The sequence below is a fragment of the Acanthochromis polyacanthus genome, chromosome 12, assembly GCF_021347895.1.
Source record: "Acanthochromis polyacanthus isolate Apoly-LR-REF ecotype Palm Island chromosome 12, KAUST_Apoly_ChrSc, whole genome shotgun sequence".
Classification (NCBI taxonomy): domain Eukaryota; kingdom Metazoa; phylum Chordata; class Actinopteri; family Pomacentridae; genus Acanthochromis; species Acanthochromis polyacanthus.
The window spans coordinates 7,319,950-7,336,796 of record NC_067124.1 but is presented as its reverse complement, the minus strand read 5'-3'; the positions used below and the strand labels follow the sequence as shown (position 1 = coordinate 7,336,796).

The 16,847-nt window shown below is 39.9% G+C and overlaps 1 protein-coding gene across 3 annotated transcripts in view; it reads left to right on the top strand.

Annotated features, from left to right (window-relative positions):
* Positions 1 to 13,681, top strand: part of adcy3a (adenylate cyclase 3a) — a 54,967-nt gene extending 41,286 nt beyond the window's left edge. For all 3 annotated transcript variants that reach the window (XM_051957236.1, XM_022211411.2, XM_022211410.2), the window contains exons 16-21: positions 1,102 to 1,260; positions 1,550 to 1,696; positions 3,214 to 3,327; positions 3,836 to 3,962; positions 4,345 to 4,469; positions 10,524 to 13,681. In XM_051957236.1, the coding sequence (XP_051813196.1) occupies positions 1,102 to 1,260; positions 1,550 to 1,696; positions 3,214 to 3,327; positions 3,836 to 3,962; positions 4,345 to 4,469; positions 10,524 to 10,703 (852 nt within the window). In that variant the 3' untranslated portion in view covers positions 10,704 to 13,681. The remainder of the gene's footprint in view (positions 1 to 1,101; positions 1,261 to 1,549; positions 1,697 to 3,213; positions 3,328 to 3,835; positions 3,963 to 4,344; positions 4,470 to 10,523) is intronic.
* The last annotated feature ends 3,166 nt before the right edge of the window (positions 13,682 to 16,847 follow it).

Sequence of the window (16,847 nt, the reverse complement as noted above, 5' to 3'; positions counted from 1 at the left end):
TGCTGAAAAGGCTAGCTATGGACAGAGTTCTGTACTAACGCATACTGTAAAAATGGAAGGCTGACTGGAAGGGAAATATATGCACAAGGAACAAGAATGACTGCAGTCTTGAGGACTGTCAAGAAAAGTCAATTCAAGAACCTAGGAGAGCTTAACAAAATTTGAACTGAGGCTGGTGTCAGTGCATCCAGAGCCACCAATCACAGATGTTTTCAGGAAAAAATCTGAAATGAAAATTTTGTTTCACCTGCACATCAAGGATTTAAAGTGTGTTTTATCAAGTCCAAAGTCAATGTAACTGTCTGCCGGATTTTAGAGCACTTTGTGCTTCCATCTGCTGACAAGCTTTATAGATATGCCGATATCCTTTTCTAGTAGAACTTGACACCTTTGTAGAATGCCAAAGCTACCAAATGGTTTGCTGACCATGATAATACTGTGCTAGAGTGGCCAGTCCACTCACCTGACCTGAATTCCATAGAACCTCATATGGAGAAAAATGAAAAACACCCGACCCATAAATATAGACAAGCCAAAGGCAGCTATCAAAGGAACCTGTCAGCAGTGGCACAGACTGATTGCCTCCATGCTAAGCTGTACTGATGTACTATTTTATGGTGACAGTGCCTCACAGTATTAAGTGTATAAATGTGTTCATTTATACTTGACAGAATTTGGACTTTACTGTGTTCTAATTCATTTTTTTAAACCCATGATACTAAATATTGTAATATTGTACTATATTCTACTTTTTTTAAATCCACAAGTATATTACATTAGCTTGAATTTTTGTTTATTTTTTTTGCTCATCCCAGATTGTAAGGAAGTTGTAAGGCACTCCTGGAGTAGACTAGTGGCAGCTTGGTGGCAGAGGGGCTTGAAGGTAGAAATGCTCCACTGTGGCATTGACTGCTTATTTTGCTCATGTCATCTTCCAGCATGGAAAAAATCATCATGTGCACATGTTAATGAGTTATTAGCTCAGATTAAAGCATAATCATTTCAAGTCAAATAAGTGAATTTACCTGTGGTTTATTTGCCATATCTGCTTTCAAATCCATAAAGTGATCAAATGCTACCATCAGTGTTAATGTCTTGAAGGTAGAGAAACTCGCACGCATCCTTTTCCTGTGGAAGATTGAGGTCCATGAGCAGAAGGAGAAAGTGTATGAGATGAGGCGCTGGAACGAAGCACTGGTGACCAACATGCTGCCGGAACATGTGGCTCGACATTTCCTGGGTTCCAAGAAAAGAGACGAAGTAAGACGTTCACATCCACGTCAGTCCTCACTCCTTTCCATGTATAAAAAATGTATCACTCATCACAAAAATGTAATGGCATCTCTTCTTGCTCGTCAGTTTGAGCACTTAAGTTACACAGTTAGCATAGTCAAGAAAGTCAGAAAATGAGAAAACATAACGTGTATCTGCACTATTGTTGTTATCTTAGCTTGTAGATTATATTGGATTTTGTTTTATTATTTAAGGAATATTTCATAAACATTAACTTTTGTCTTGCTATCCACTTTAATGATTTGTTCTGTTCTAGGAATTGTACAGCCAGTCTTACGATGAGATTGGAGTCATGTTTGCTTCAATCCCCAACTTCTCTGACTTTTACACAGAAGAGAGCATCAATAATGGTGGTATTGAATGCTTACGGTTTCTCAATGAGATCATCTCAGACTTTGACAGTGTAAGCTGTTTTTCTCATTTTGGTCATGTGTTGTAGTAGCAGCCAGCACACTAGGAACAAACAGCATAAGAGCTTAAAAAAAAAACAAAGATGCCACTTGTAGTGAGTGCCTAAATGCAAAAACACTCTAAAGGAATGGCAACATATTATGAAGATTTCCACGTCTATATTTTTATTTTGTTCAGGAGCTGTCTTGGAATTTGTTTTCATGATTTCATTTTATTAGCTGTGATTTATTTTATACTGACGTTTTGTACAGCCCTCAGTTCAGCCTGTCTGAAAGATGAGATTGGAGCTCCACTTTCTTTAAGGCCCTCCTCCCAATGAGCCTATTCTGCTCGACATAGCTTCTGGAAACTGTATCTCTTCTGCTGACTGCGGAGGCTACGAACACTGTCAGATTTCACTTCTTTCTGTGTTCTTTTTTCAAAATGTCAGCTTCCTAAATACATCCTTATATTTTTCAGTCCAGTTGACATAGTCAGCCATGACAATGCCAAACCATTTGCAGCTTGGTGGCACTGGGGCTTGAACCTCTAACCTTCTGATTAGTAAACCACGATTGCCTTTTCAAGATAGAAATGCTATGGCATTTGTATGGCATGAAAAGCCTATTTTGCTCACAGTGACTATGTTTATATGCCATCAATTTTCGGGTTAAGGTCAATATTCCGGTTTCTGAAACATTTGGAATAACCCGTTTACATGGCTAAACAGACAGAGTTACTCCTGTTGTGTGACGCTGTGCTGATGCTGTGTGATGCTGTGGTGCCGCGTGTGGGTTTCGCCATGTCTGTTTACCTCTCCTTGTGTATTTCCGGTGGGTCGTACGCCAGACGCGGCATACAAGTAGTTGCTGTACTCAAAAGACCAAGATTCCTTTCGGATGAAACATGCGCAGAACGCAAACTAATGTTTCTTTCTATGGGGATATTCCGATGCGCGTTTATATGACGAGATATTCAGGTTAGAAAAGGAGTAACCCAGGGGTCTTATTTGGGTTTTAAGAAACCGAATATGAGCATATTCGGGTTTTTGCGGGTGTTTACATGGCCGTACGCAACCGGGTTATTGCTAATATTCCAGTTAAGAAAGGGTTTTTGACTGCATATAAACGTAGCCAATGTCTTCCAGCACATACAAAACACCATATGCACATGTCAACACGGTAAACAACTTGTTTTTCATATAAAAGGATATCAGCCAAATATGCCATCTTGCCAGGGTTGCAAACCTTGGCTTTTGACTTGCAGGGAACATGTTCTCAGATTTACACTTCACATTTTGGAACCTTGACTACATATAACAGATATTTTGCAACACAAGAATATATAAACAGGAGAAAAAATCTGAAAAAGCATTACATGTCCCCTTTAATGTGTTACCATCTTTACCTTTAGCTAAAATGCATTGTCCTGTCTGTTAGTTTTCTGCTGACTGAAGTGGTGGGAGTTTGAGATTCTGTTATTACACCATCAATAAGTGTAAATGTACCCTTTCACCTGTATCCATGCCAGTTATTGGATGAGCCTCAGTTCCGCTGCATCACAAAAATCAAGACCATTGGCAGCACCTACATGGCAGCATCAGGTGTCACCCCAGACGTCAGCAATGGCTACTCCTGCATGAAGGTCAGCACGGTCATATGACTTCTCCAGGCTTCAGTGTGCCTCTCTGGTTGATTCAGCTACCATGACAATTTACTCTCAACTCCTCGGAAAACAACTGCGGTGCTGTCAATAAGTTTACATTAAAAGCAGCTTAGGAGATTATGACTGACTCTGTGGAGTCTGGTTTTGCTTTCAAGATATTTCTTCAGGATATTCGTGCAGTCTAGTGAAATAGGTGGGATTCAGGATTTGAGCTGTTGAGGCTGTAACTGTAACTGGACACCGAATTGTTTTCATAATAGGATACCTTTGTTAAACATTCAAAGACATTAAGTCAAAACTGGATATGCAGATAAACTTAGGAATCCACACAACAGGAGTTATCTTCCCAACTGCTCAGAGGGGTTGTTTTCCATGCTAGATGTAGCATATATCTAAATGCAGTATAGACTTTTCATTTCACAAACAGTCATGCTCACTGTGCTGAAATGCTGTGTTTTTCTCAGTCATATTTGTTTTTGTCTGACAGAAAGAGGAGCAGTCTGACAAAGAGCGCTGGCAGCACCTGGCAGACCTAGCAGACTTTGCTCTGGCCATGAAAGTCACACTCATGAACATTAACTATCAGTCATTCAATAACTTTATGTTACGCATCGGTAAGTGCCTACCCTTCATGTGGGGCTGATGGGTTGTACGTGCAGTTGTATGTGTGATGTCGTCTCTCTATTTCTTTAAGTCTCTATTTTTTTTACTTTTAATCTTAACCCTCAGTCTTGTTCTTTCATTTTCAAACTGCCTAGTACTCATGTTTGAGTTGCGTGCTAATCTAGCAAATTATTCATTTATTTTTATTGTCATTTTTACAATCTATTCTAATTGACTGCTCTGACTTGTCTCCAATAGTTTGTTTGATTGTCTCTGTGTTGCATGTTTTAACTGTCAAAGCACTTTGTGAACGCTGTTCTTAAGGGTGCTATTAGAAATAAAGTTATCATTATCATTATTATTATTATTGCTTGTGTCAACACTTTTCCCCAGGTCTGAATAAGGGAGGGGTGCTAGCAGGAGTGATTGGAGCCCGCAAACCCCACTATGATATTTGGGGCAACACTGTGAATGTGGCAAGTCGCATGGAGTCCACAGGGGTGATGGGAAACATCCAGGTATAGCACTAGGTTTTCCTATAGGCTTCTGGATTACCCAACACTGCTCACACAACTTTCAGAATAAGACGTCTTGATAGTAGATTTCAAATGATTGAAATGTTGAAGGTTAAATGTTTTAGCTCAGTTTGTTCTTTTCCTTTTTTTTCCCCTCTGTCAGTATAGAATGACTAAAAGTGGTCACCTCTCTACATTATGTTCCTGTGCAGCACATGTGTGAAAACGCATTTGTTATTTGACTGAAATTCCTGTGAAACAAAATCAAAAGGAAACTTTGTGTCAGCATGAACAATAATAGCAGAAAAATCATGTTTTACATGTAAATGACATAACTGTTTTAACATAAATTTAGCAGAAAAAGACACATTTTTAGAAATAAAATTTTTCTGACAACATAATGTGATTTTGTTTTTAGAATGACACAACTATGATAGTAGGTACTTTCTTTATACTGTAATTGATATAAGTAATCACTGGGAAGACATTGACTCCATTTTTTTGGTCAGTGAATTAAACTAACCACTTTTTTAAATCTCTGTTCGGCATACATCATATTGATAGTATTATATTTTAATTGTACTGCTAATTGAAGTTCAATATCACCAAAAATGCTACAAGCACTGCACTAACAATTATTTTTATATGTGCAACTCATTAACTGACTTGCATAATGTGAGTGGAAATGCTCATATTGACATACCCACAGAGAATTCTAACTTTCAGCCTCTTTTGGTGGATTGATTTGCTGCTTGAATGATTCCAGCAGCTTTCAGCAGTTTTCAAAGAAGAAGCTCTAAAAAGCCACTGTACACTACCCGCTTAGCAATGAACAAGCACGTTTAGAAGCTGCACAGTGAACCTAGTGGAGCTCTTAGCTGCAAAAAGTTACATATTTCCCTGAGGAAAAAATGGAGGCCATCTCAGCTAAAGGCCCTGTCACACTCTAGCGTATAGAGCCAGCGTCTAAGGAATGTATGGACTTTTTGGGAATACGCTGACATACGCTGAAACATGCTAGGGGTACGCTGGAATACGTTTCTACTACGCCGGGGTACGTCGGTGTACGCTGATGTACGCTGATGGCCAAAAAATTTTTTGAACATGCACAGAAATTTTCAGCGTATGCCGACGTATGATTTTTACGCTCCTCATACGTTTCTCATACGCTGAACACGCTAGAAGTACGCTGAAGGTACGTTACTCATACGTCGAGTACGCTTCTCATACGTTGAAATTGAGTGGGTCAGGACACCTCGCGTTAGAGGAGCGTATAATGAACGTGTGTCTGACGTGTGTCTAACAAATGGCTAACGTCATGATGGTAGTTCTAACGACAGTCTAACGTACTCAACTTATGCCTAACGTGTTCTGAGCGTACAGCCAACGTATCCCATGCGTATTACATGCGTATTTCCAGTGTATGGGGGGTATATAAAGTCTCACATTTCCAAATCTGTATCAGTTTGTACCAGCAGTTCAGAGATGGAGGTTGCTGTGCTGCAACATCACCAAGATTTGTTACAGTTGGCAGTTGAGTATGCTAGACACAGAAGAAGAAGGCGTAGAATGAGACGTGCAATCTGGGTGAAACCTTGGACTGGAAGGCGGCATCAATTTGGCCTTTATGACCAGCTTATGGCTGAATTGAGAAATGAAGATCAGAGAGCCTTCAGGAACTTCCTACGCATGCCTCCAGAAATGTATGATGAACTGCTGGACAGGGTTGGTCCCAACATCACCAGCTGTGTACGCTCCTCATACGTTAGGCTGACGTTCCGCATACGTTTCTCATACGTTGGAGGTACGCTGATATACCAGGCGTGAACTAACCGTGACGTCACCCTTTGGTTTCAACGCCGAGAAAATTAAGCCTGGATTTTGCTACTTCCTGGTCGCCGTTTTGGATTTTTTGGAGCCAGTGACGTAAAAAGCGTCATCAAATAGGCTGGACCGGAGAGCAACTAGGGGCAGGATTGGCTGAGAACTCTCTTATCCCGCCCACATTTTACCACAGAGGCTTCTGTTGCTGTCTATCAAGTATAGCCACGCCCCCTGGCTCCGCCAACTTTAACTATTTAAAATTCAGTATTGATTTATTTTAAGATCGGCCACCTGATCTCTCATTTTGACCATGAAAACTAATGGGAAAAAAATCTTGAGCAGTAGAAAATCAGTCTATCAAATTTTATTTTTTCCAAAAATGAATTGGGGTCTATGGAGCAAAAGCTTTTTGGAGCCAACCCTAGCGGACCGTGTGATATTGCAAGTTTTTGACACTTCCGGTTGGGCTTCAAATTTGGAGCCAGATGCTACGTCCATCTTTATATACAGTCTATGTGATATACGTTACTCATACGTCGGTATACGTCCAACTCAAATGCACATCGCATCACATACGCTGACATACGCTGACATACGCTATGCGTACGCTACTCATACGCTGACGGTACGCTAGGCTCACGTTACTCTAATGGTCATTAACCGAAAATCGACCCCATACGCTGAAAAGTTGTGCGTATAAACAATTTTTTTAAAAATATTCGATACGTTCCTCAGACGCTGGCTCTATACACTAGAGTGTGACAGGACCCTAAGAGAGAACACTGGACTCAAAGTTGTCAGGTGTACACAAACACAACTGAAAATGAATGACAATGTTGTCCAGTGTGTGCTGGATGTGTGAATGTGTAATTAGTAGTGCATTTGTCATAACGTGACAGTGTTATTTAAAGCTCGTGTCCAGAGTTTGAATCGCAGCGTCTCCCAAAACACTGTTGGTCCCTCCCTCTGATTTCGCCCCTTTATTTGTGCACGCGCACAGGCTGACAGGAGTGCCCGGAGTGCTGCAGCATCTTGCCTGTTTTGCTGTTTTCCACTCTTCTACATTTAGTACATTTAGTAAATAATAAAGGAATTACGTTAGAATGCTGTATTGAGTCTAACTTGTCCTAATACCAAAATAACATGAATCTGCTAGGACGAACGAGTAAAGTTTCAATATGTGATTACACTCGTGTATCCCTCTCGATGACGTTGTTTATCAAACTTAGTGCATTTACGCATGTATATGTGTTACATTGTTTATTTATTTCTATCTAGAGTTCAGAATTGCATGACTCCTCTGACGAAGAGTATGTCCCAGACGCCCCAACATCTTCCTCCAGAGGTCGGGCATCTAAACGAAGCCGTCAGGCGGGCTATGGAGGCCGTGGTCGGGGAGCGACGCGAGCACCCCGAGCCAAAAAACGTCCTGCAGTCTCTTGGCCTCATAAGCCGTGGGATTGGTAACTTTTCTGGAAGTTGCTGATCCCTGATGCTCTCTCCTCCACAAGCAAAACAAATGTGCGCGCGGTTGCGTAGTGCGTAGCTCACCCACCTCTGCATGGGCTTGCTTGCTGTGCGCGTAACCGTTGATTGACAGCATGACAAAGCGGAGGCTCGAACTTGATTGGTCGGCAGCAACCGGCGCTTTTTGGAATAACATGGGGGTCTATGAGAGGAAGGCGGAGCTCAGGAATAAATTTTCATATCGCATCATACTAACATTATATTATAGTATCGAACTAGACTAACACATTTAAGCTTTGCTAAAAAATGATACATAAATTGAAAAAAAAGGGAAACTCCGGACACGAGCTTCAAGCGACACATGTCTTGTTGTTGGGCTGCACGGTGTCGTAGTGGTTAGCACTGTTGCCTTGGAGCTAGAAGATCCCCAGTTCAGCCTTTCTGGGATCTTTCTGCATGGAGTTTGCATGTTCTCCCTGTGCATGCGTGGGTTTTCTCTGGGTACTCCGGCTTCCTCCCACAGTCCAAAAATATGCTGAGGTTAATTGGTAACTAAATTGTCCGTAGGTGTAAATGTGAGTGTGATTGTTTGTCTGTATATGTAGCCCTGTGACAGACTGGCGACCTGTCCAGGGTGTCTCCTGCCTTCGCCTGAGTCAGCTGGGATAGACTCCAGCACCCCCGGTGACCCTAGTGAGGATAAAGCGGTGTATAGAGGATGGATGGATGGATGTCTTGTTGTTGAGGTGTTGTTTTGTGGTTCACTCAGTCAGTACAGCTTTAGTGCAGTTCTACATTGGATCATTTCTTTTGTAACAAACATTTAATCTTTGACCCATCAAACATCATCAGCCTGCACCAACTACTACTACCTACTACTACTACAATTGTTTTTAAGTCTATCAAGATGACCTTCCTTGGATTCCATTAATCAAGTTCATTGCAATTATGTAGGCAACGATACCATTGTGACATCGAGTGGGCTGCAGCTTTTGGAACCAGACACCACTGTTGCTCTAAAGCAAGGCCTTAGGATTATTACATGATTTTAAATGCCTTCCTCTCACATGGTTTAGACGCTGTCTCAGTAGTAGGACATTTGATAGAAACTTTTTGTTTTACCCGAATTGGAGGTTTTGATTTTATTTGTGTATTTTGGAAGGTTTATTCTGTTAACAGATCACAACATGTATATGATACATAGTTCTTTTTTAAATATTGTTTTTATGGCCTTTTCTTGGCTTTTTTATTAGATAGACGAAGTCAGAGAGAGAGACAGGAAATGGGGGAGGAGAATAGGGGTAGGACATGCAGCAAAGGGCTGCGAGTGGGAATGGATCCCGGGCCGCTGCATCGGAGACCAGCTCCTATACATGGTTCACCTGCTTAACCTGTTGAGCTACACAGGTGCCCGATGATACATAGTTCTGATTCACTGTATATTAACATTGGACTGATTTAGTTGTGTTAGTATTTTTCAGCACCAAAACAATTACATCTGTACAGATGTGAATCCTATTATACTGTATTTCATTCTATTTTATTTGGCTGTTTTGTGTTCAGGGTTGACAGGCCACTCAGCTGATGTTATCAGGAAACTGATGTGATGCAGATTTACATGAGAATTTATGAAAACTGGAGGTCAACCATGAACAGAGATCACAGATCTCATATTTTGCATTTTAATGGGCTGACCTGTCCTAATTAAAACCGTCAGATGTTATGCAAACTGATAAGTATCTGGTAACATTTTTAATAAATTAGTGTGTCTCTGCAGCCTTGTGTACAAACTGAAAGCTGCTGGAAACTGTCCATCTTGACTGCTGATACTTAATAGTGCCCCTTGCTGCTGTTTGCTTTCCAGGCATAGTGTTGTTCATCCTACATGAGCCTGTTGACAATTCCTCCCATTCTGATAACAGATTGTATGGCTCTTATCAGAATGGGACATCCTGTGACATCATGCACTTACCACAGATGATGTTGCTGCAGTGCCTGCTGTCTGTGGTTGAGCTCTTCTGTCTTTAAGATGTAAAAACTTCTTAGCCTTAATCTATGACAATATTCTACACTGCTCAAAAAACTTAAGGGAAAACTTCATTCTTCTGTCACTTTGTTCTCAGTAACTTACACAGTGTAGATCAACGATTGGGCAGTGGAAAACAGAGCTATGAACCCACAGTGGAGGGAGGTGAGGGGTGGGGGGTTACAATCACTTACACTTCCTAATTGAACATATTGATATCCCAGAAGTTTGCCTGAATTTATGTTATGCTGTGAGGATTAAGTGTTCCCTTATTTTGTTTGAGCAGTTGTGCCTTTGGAAAACTTTGGCTCTGCCCACTGCCATCTAAAAGCCAGGTCACACACACAACAAAAATACCCCAAAATGGCCCAACACTCATGCAGACAACTTCAACTCAACAATGCACTTGTAGCAACATCCTGCTAACTTTGTTGTAGGTTGGACATATGATTGCTAAGATCTGTGAAGAACAGATAGGCACACAGACAGAGACTACTTCATGTATCAGTGAGGTAGTAACATCTTTTGATGTCAAACACAGTATTTTGCTCTGCGCTGAGTGAGCACTTTAGTAGAATTACTTCAGTTGTTTGTCAACTTCTGTGTGCTGCTTTATTTCATTTTTTCAACAATCACAAATGCAATTTTGCATATATAACGTAAAGTAAATGTGCCCCATTGTTTTCTGATTAACTGTCTGTAAGCACTGGGATGTAATCTGCTTCATGTGTTTGTCCCAGGTGGTGGAGGACTGCTACAACATCCTAAAGGAGTACAGCTTCCGCTTTGTGAGGAGGGGACCCATATTTGTGAAAGGGAAAGGGGAGCTGCTCACTTATTTTCTGAAAGGAAGAGACAAACAAGGTTCATTTATCAACAGCTCCTCTGTCACTCTGCCACACCAGGTGGTAGACAGCTAAAGACTACACAAACACTCATTCACTCCACGCACAAACATTCCCACTCCTCATCTACTGTGTGATGAAGAGAGGGGCAAAGAGTTTTTGGAATTGGAAGTCACTTGCCTAAAAACACTCAGATACCTGAACTTAATAAAAAGAAACACTTCATACCTCATTGCTTTTTACTAAAGAAATATTTGTTCTGCATCTGTAGAAAAATAAAATGTCAGGCTCTGTTTCACTTTGAGCTTTATTTTCAGGAACCACAAAATTCAAAAAAAGAGCGATAATATCTAGAACATCTGATAGCAGCTATTTATACAAATTATACAAAAATGTAAAATGGAGATTTTACACCCAATATTAAGATTTTTTTAATATAAAACCTACATTTGCACCAAAGTGATTTGAAAAAGACCCATCACTAAAATTTCCATAAATTTAATAAAGTCTGACATATCCTGCAAATGACCAAACAAATCAAATGTCCAGCCTTTTTCTGATAGCAACAGTGACCTTTTTACTTAGCTTACTGTAGTACTTAGTTTTGTTGACAGTTTAAGATTCCCATGAATCTTTAGAAGACAAACTTGAAGCTTGCAGCTTGATTTCTCCTTTAACATGACAAAAGTAAATAATGTTCTCTTTAACACTAACGGTGTCTCCTGGAAATTAAAACAGCTTCCATGCTGAGTAATGCTTGCAGATTTGTCAGACTGTATGTCCGACACACAGCTGCCTGCGCTTCATCTGTCCACAATCCGAAAACTATTTCAGCAGCTACTTGTGTCGGTTTCCATTTCCATGTCCTTATCCATTATTTTGCCAATCTACAAACAACAAATGTCTCTCAAATATATGAGTACTATTTGCTTGCTCGCTTGCTCTCTCTCTTGCTCTCTCTCTCTCTCTCTCTCACACACACACACACACACACACACACACACACACACACACACACACACACACACACACACACACACACACACACACACACACACACACACACACACACACACACACACACACACTAGCCTTTTGGCAAACACACCAGTTTTGATGCCATCTCCTCAGCACATGAACACTAAATGGGCATTGGACACCTTGCAGAAATTTTGGAGATCACTCCCTAGTTACACAATACTTGTGTGGAAACCTAACAGAATGATCTGAGTTAAGATTTTCTGTCCCTGATGAGAGGACTATTTGGAAGTGGACCAGTGAGTGGCTAGAGTGTGACAATACAGACTGAAATGCCACCTGCTGCAGCTCATGTGTGGTTGTGGGTGTGTAGAAGAGTGTATGCATTATTCATAGTGTATTTTTCCACTGCTGAAATATTATTTTTCCTTAATTCTAATATGGGAACAGGTGAGTTTGGTCAGTACTGCTCTCCTCTCGACTCTGGGACCTGGCACGACACACGTCTGTGCCTTGAAACTTGTTTAGCATACAGGATAACAGAAGTCTGTACTGCGTGTTTTAGGAGATGGATGGCACACCACAAATAGTTATCTGTGGCCTGGATTGATGCAAGTGCCTCTAACAGCTGTGATCACCGTGTTTTAACTTAGTTGAAGGATCCCATTTCTACAGTCAGGAGAAATTCTACCTGTCCAATCACTGTCAAAGGATAGTTCCAGTTTACTATATGTTGAGTTGCCGTTTTGTAGCACTGGTGATTAATTGATTGTCATAGTGTTGTACAATTGAAAGGTGAGATGTGGAAACGAGGTGACATGAAAAATATGTCCATCAGTAGCAATCAGACAGTCAAATAGGTTGAAAGCAAACCAAAATGCTTGTGTCCTTTTTGTCAAAGATAAAAAAGAAGGCAAACAGTAAAAAAGATAAACCAGATTATTGTAAACATCTACACATTTCCCACTTTGATTTGCTCAATGTAAATTGTCCTTTGCATTGAGGAATTACTGCAATATATGCTACCTATAGGTTTAATCTCCAAATAATTTTTTTTGGTTCATCAGGGCAAACTGCTGGAGTGTTTTCAATCTATCTGATCACCTGACTGCATGCTCCTTGACCTATTCAGTGTGTTTCATGGATTCCACAGTGGCATATGATCTCAACAATTAGCTTGGATCACTTACTAGAAAAATCCAAAAGAATAAAACTTCCAAACTAGAAATTTCCTTTAACATCACAGTGGTCTTTTGTAAAATTTGACAGTTTGGAGCAAAAAAAAATTCTTAATGATTGAAAATTCTGAATCATGCTGTAAAAATTGTGATAGTGACTGAAAGTTCACGTTGAACTTGTTTCATCGTTCCTTGATGTTTGAACCACCATTTGGATGGACCCCATTTTCACCTGGTACAACCCTATGATCTGTACCAGTATAATAACTATGAGGCCTTTGCATTAACAGATTGGATTACGAACTTAAACTTAGTTCTCCTTGCACTGCGGTCAATTCTCACCACGCAATTGATGTAAATAGTTAGTCAGCTGTCTTTCTGCTTCAAATTTCTGTTTTCACTTCCACAACTCTGCTTACCAGAATGATAGCACATGGAAAAGTCTCTTAAAATTTAAAAGTTTTAGAATTTCCCAAACTGAGAACAGAAGAGGTGGCAGGAGAAATTCCAACCCTTTAGGTAAACTTTGCACATTGTGTATGATATTCTGACACAGATCTAATGGAAATACAATGTGGAAATGGGGTCTATCTTTTCTAGTTAAATATGCCCTGACATCATCTGTTTGTCTTCTACTGTCTGCTTGGTTGGTCTTGTAAAGGACTGCATATTGGTAAATGAATACAGATGTATAGAGCACAGGGCAGATACGATTGTGCAAATGCTTAATAGGAAGATGAGATAATAAACATTACTCAAAACTAATTTACTCTTAGGAGGACACGTCCTCTCGTAGCTTCAGGAAGTCTCACCTACAACTGTATCATCTTGAACCCTCTACCCTGATTTGGAATACATTGGTAATTTATTAATTAACTTGTACACTGTAAAAACCTACCAAGGGCACATTGGAGCCTAGAAATCTGAAGGTATGACATTTTGGGCCAATTTCAGGCATACACACGTGGACAAAATTGTTGGTACCCCTCAGTTAAAGAAGGAAAAACCCACAATTCTCACTGAAATCACTTGAAACTCACAAAAGTAACAATAAATAAAAAATTTATTGAAAATTAAATAATCAAAATCAGCCATCACTTTTGAATTGTTGATTAACATAATTATTTAAAAAAACAAACTAATGAAATAGGGCTGGACAAAAATGATGGTACCCATAACTTAATATTTTGTTGCACAACCTTTTGAGGCAATCACTGCAATTAAACGATTTCTGTATTTGTCAATGAGCGTTCTGCAGCTGTCAACAGGTATTTTGGCCCACTCCTCATGAGCAAACAGCTCCAGTTGTCTCAGGTTTGATGGGTGTCTTCTCCAAATGGCATGTTTCAGCTCCTTCCACATATGTTCAATGGGATTCAGATCTGGGCTCATAGAAGGCCACTTTAGAATAGTCCAACGCTTTTCTCTCAGCCATTCTTGGGTGTTTTTGGCTGTGTGTTTTGGATCGTTGTCCTGTTGGAAGACCCATGACCTGCGACTGAGACCAAGCTTTCTGACACTAGGCAGCACATTTCTCTCCAGAATGCCTTGATAGTCTTCAGATTTCATCGTACCTTGCACACTTTCAAGACACCCTGTGCCAGATGCAGCAAAGCAGCCCCAAAACATTACTGAGCCTCCTCCATGTTTCACCGTAGGGACAGTGTTCTTTTCTTCGTATGCTTGGTTTTTGAGTCTATGAACATAGAGTTGATGTGCCTTACCAAAAAGCTCCAGTTTGGTCTCATCTGTCCAAAGGACATTCTCCCAGAAGCTTTGTGGCTTGTCAACATGCATTTTTGCAAATTCCAGTCTGGCTTTTTTATGAGTTTTTTTTAGCAGTGGTGTCCTCCTTGGTCGTCTCCCATGGAGTCCACTTTGGCTCAAACAACGACGAATGGTGCGATCTGACACTGATGTACCTTGGCCTTGGAGTTCACCTTTAATTTCTTTGGAGGTTGCTCTGGGCTCTTTGGATACAATTCCAACGATCCGTCTCTTCAATTTGTCATCAATTTTCCTCTTGCGGCCACGTCCAGGGAGGTTGGCTACTGTCCCGTGGGTCTTGAACTTCTGAATAATATGAGCCACTGTTGTCACAGGAACTTCAAGCTGTTTAGAGATGGTCTTATAGCCTTTACCTTTAAGATGTTTGTCTATCATTTTTTTTCGGATGTCCTGGGACAATTCTCTCCTTCGCTTTCTGTTGTCCATGTTCAGTGTGGTACACACCTTTTCACCAAACAGCAGGGTGACTACTTGTCTCCCTTTAAATAGGCAGACTGACTGATTATGAGTTTGGAAACACCTGTGATGTCAATTAAATGACACACCTGAGTTAATCATGTCACTCTGGTCAAATAGTTTTCAATCTTTTATAGAGGTACCATCATTTTTGTCCAGGCCTGTTTCATTAGTTTGTTTTTTTTAATAATTATGTTAATCAACAATTCAAAAGTAATGGCTGATTTTGATTATTTAATTTTCAATACATTTTTATTTATTGTTACTTTTGTGAGTTTCAAGTGATTTCAGTGAGAATTGTGGGTTTTTCCTTCTTTAACTGAGGGGTACCAACAATTTTGTCCACGTGTGTACCATGTATTAAAAGGTAGGGAACAAAAGTGGCCAAAAAACCCGAACAGGCCTAATTAGACAGCCTGCTCAAGTGCAGATGCAGAGGACACAACACAACAACTCTGATTGGGACTTGAAACATAACTCCCTCAATTTTGTATTTTGGATGTTCAGCGGAGTAGTAACATGACTGACACCTGTCAGGAAGCAGCTGCACTGTATATGTGTTTTCTGGGAAAAGTATTTAAAGGGTGGCTGTTTTTTCCTCTGATTGTAAAGCCTTTTAGTGTCTCTATAAAAAGGAACTGAAGTGCAATAGTTTCTCCGTATATATTAGCTCTCCTCTCTTAATGAAGGGTTCAATCATTCCTTCCCATTTTACTTATATTTTTATAATGTAATGCTTTGTTCTATTTAAAGGGAAGAAGACTGAACATGTTCTCATTGTACATAGAGTTTAAATAGTGTTTATTGATCAGATTTACTTAATGGTAATGACAGGGACATTGTTTTTTCTTTTCTTACACATGTGAAAGTGCCAATGATGAAAGAATGGCTTTAGATCTACAAACCATAACAAGAACCATGGAATTGTATTTTAAAAGAATCTCAGGATAGGGAACATAATAGCACTTTGAACAATTTGTTAACTTTGTTCCAGGTTTTGTTTGCAACACAAGTTTTTGAGCTAAGTACCAGTTGAGGAACACCGGTAGTCCGTCTGGAAGGCCCAAACAACCAAGGCCAGCTGGTGGCATCCAAAAGCAACAAAACAGTTTAATCCTGTGGTTCTTGTGGTTTTTACTGTTCCAGTTTTGATTCTAAATTTTGGTTCTTCTTCACAAGACTTATGGATTGAATTTAGCATCTTGTAGGTCTACTTAGCCCTTTCTGAGTAATTGATCCCAGTCCTGGTTTTTAAGTTGAAGAATTTGTCACTGTGTCACTTCTTTCTTTCCATTTTTTGTCATCATAAGGTCAACAGATTAAAAAAAATATCTAATAAAGACAAGCCTCAGTGTTATGATTGCTGCTCTGTCTTTAAAAACTACAGTGTACCGATTCTGGAATTACCTATCAACTCTATTGCCTGTCAGTATCTCTGCAGGTTTACTAACTTTGAGTAAAGTGTCTGTCAAGAACATAAACTGATTCATTACACTTCAGCTGTAAAGGCAAAGGCTGACACTTTGACATAGTGCAGGGTTTCTTTGATATTAATGTGTGTGGTGAAATTAAAGAGATGGACATAGACATGAAGTGTACTGATTACAATGACAAATCATCACAGCAGCCAAGTCACAAATATTTCACACCACAAACAATGGATGGACACTCAAAATGAGGTATATAACTGTAGAACTACTTAACCTAAAACTGGGAACTTAAACTGTAAATATATAAATTACAGTGTTTTGTAATGTGCTGTGTGTTGCACAGATACATACGCAGATGGCATTTTTTTCAATTATATTTATATAGCACC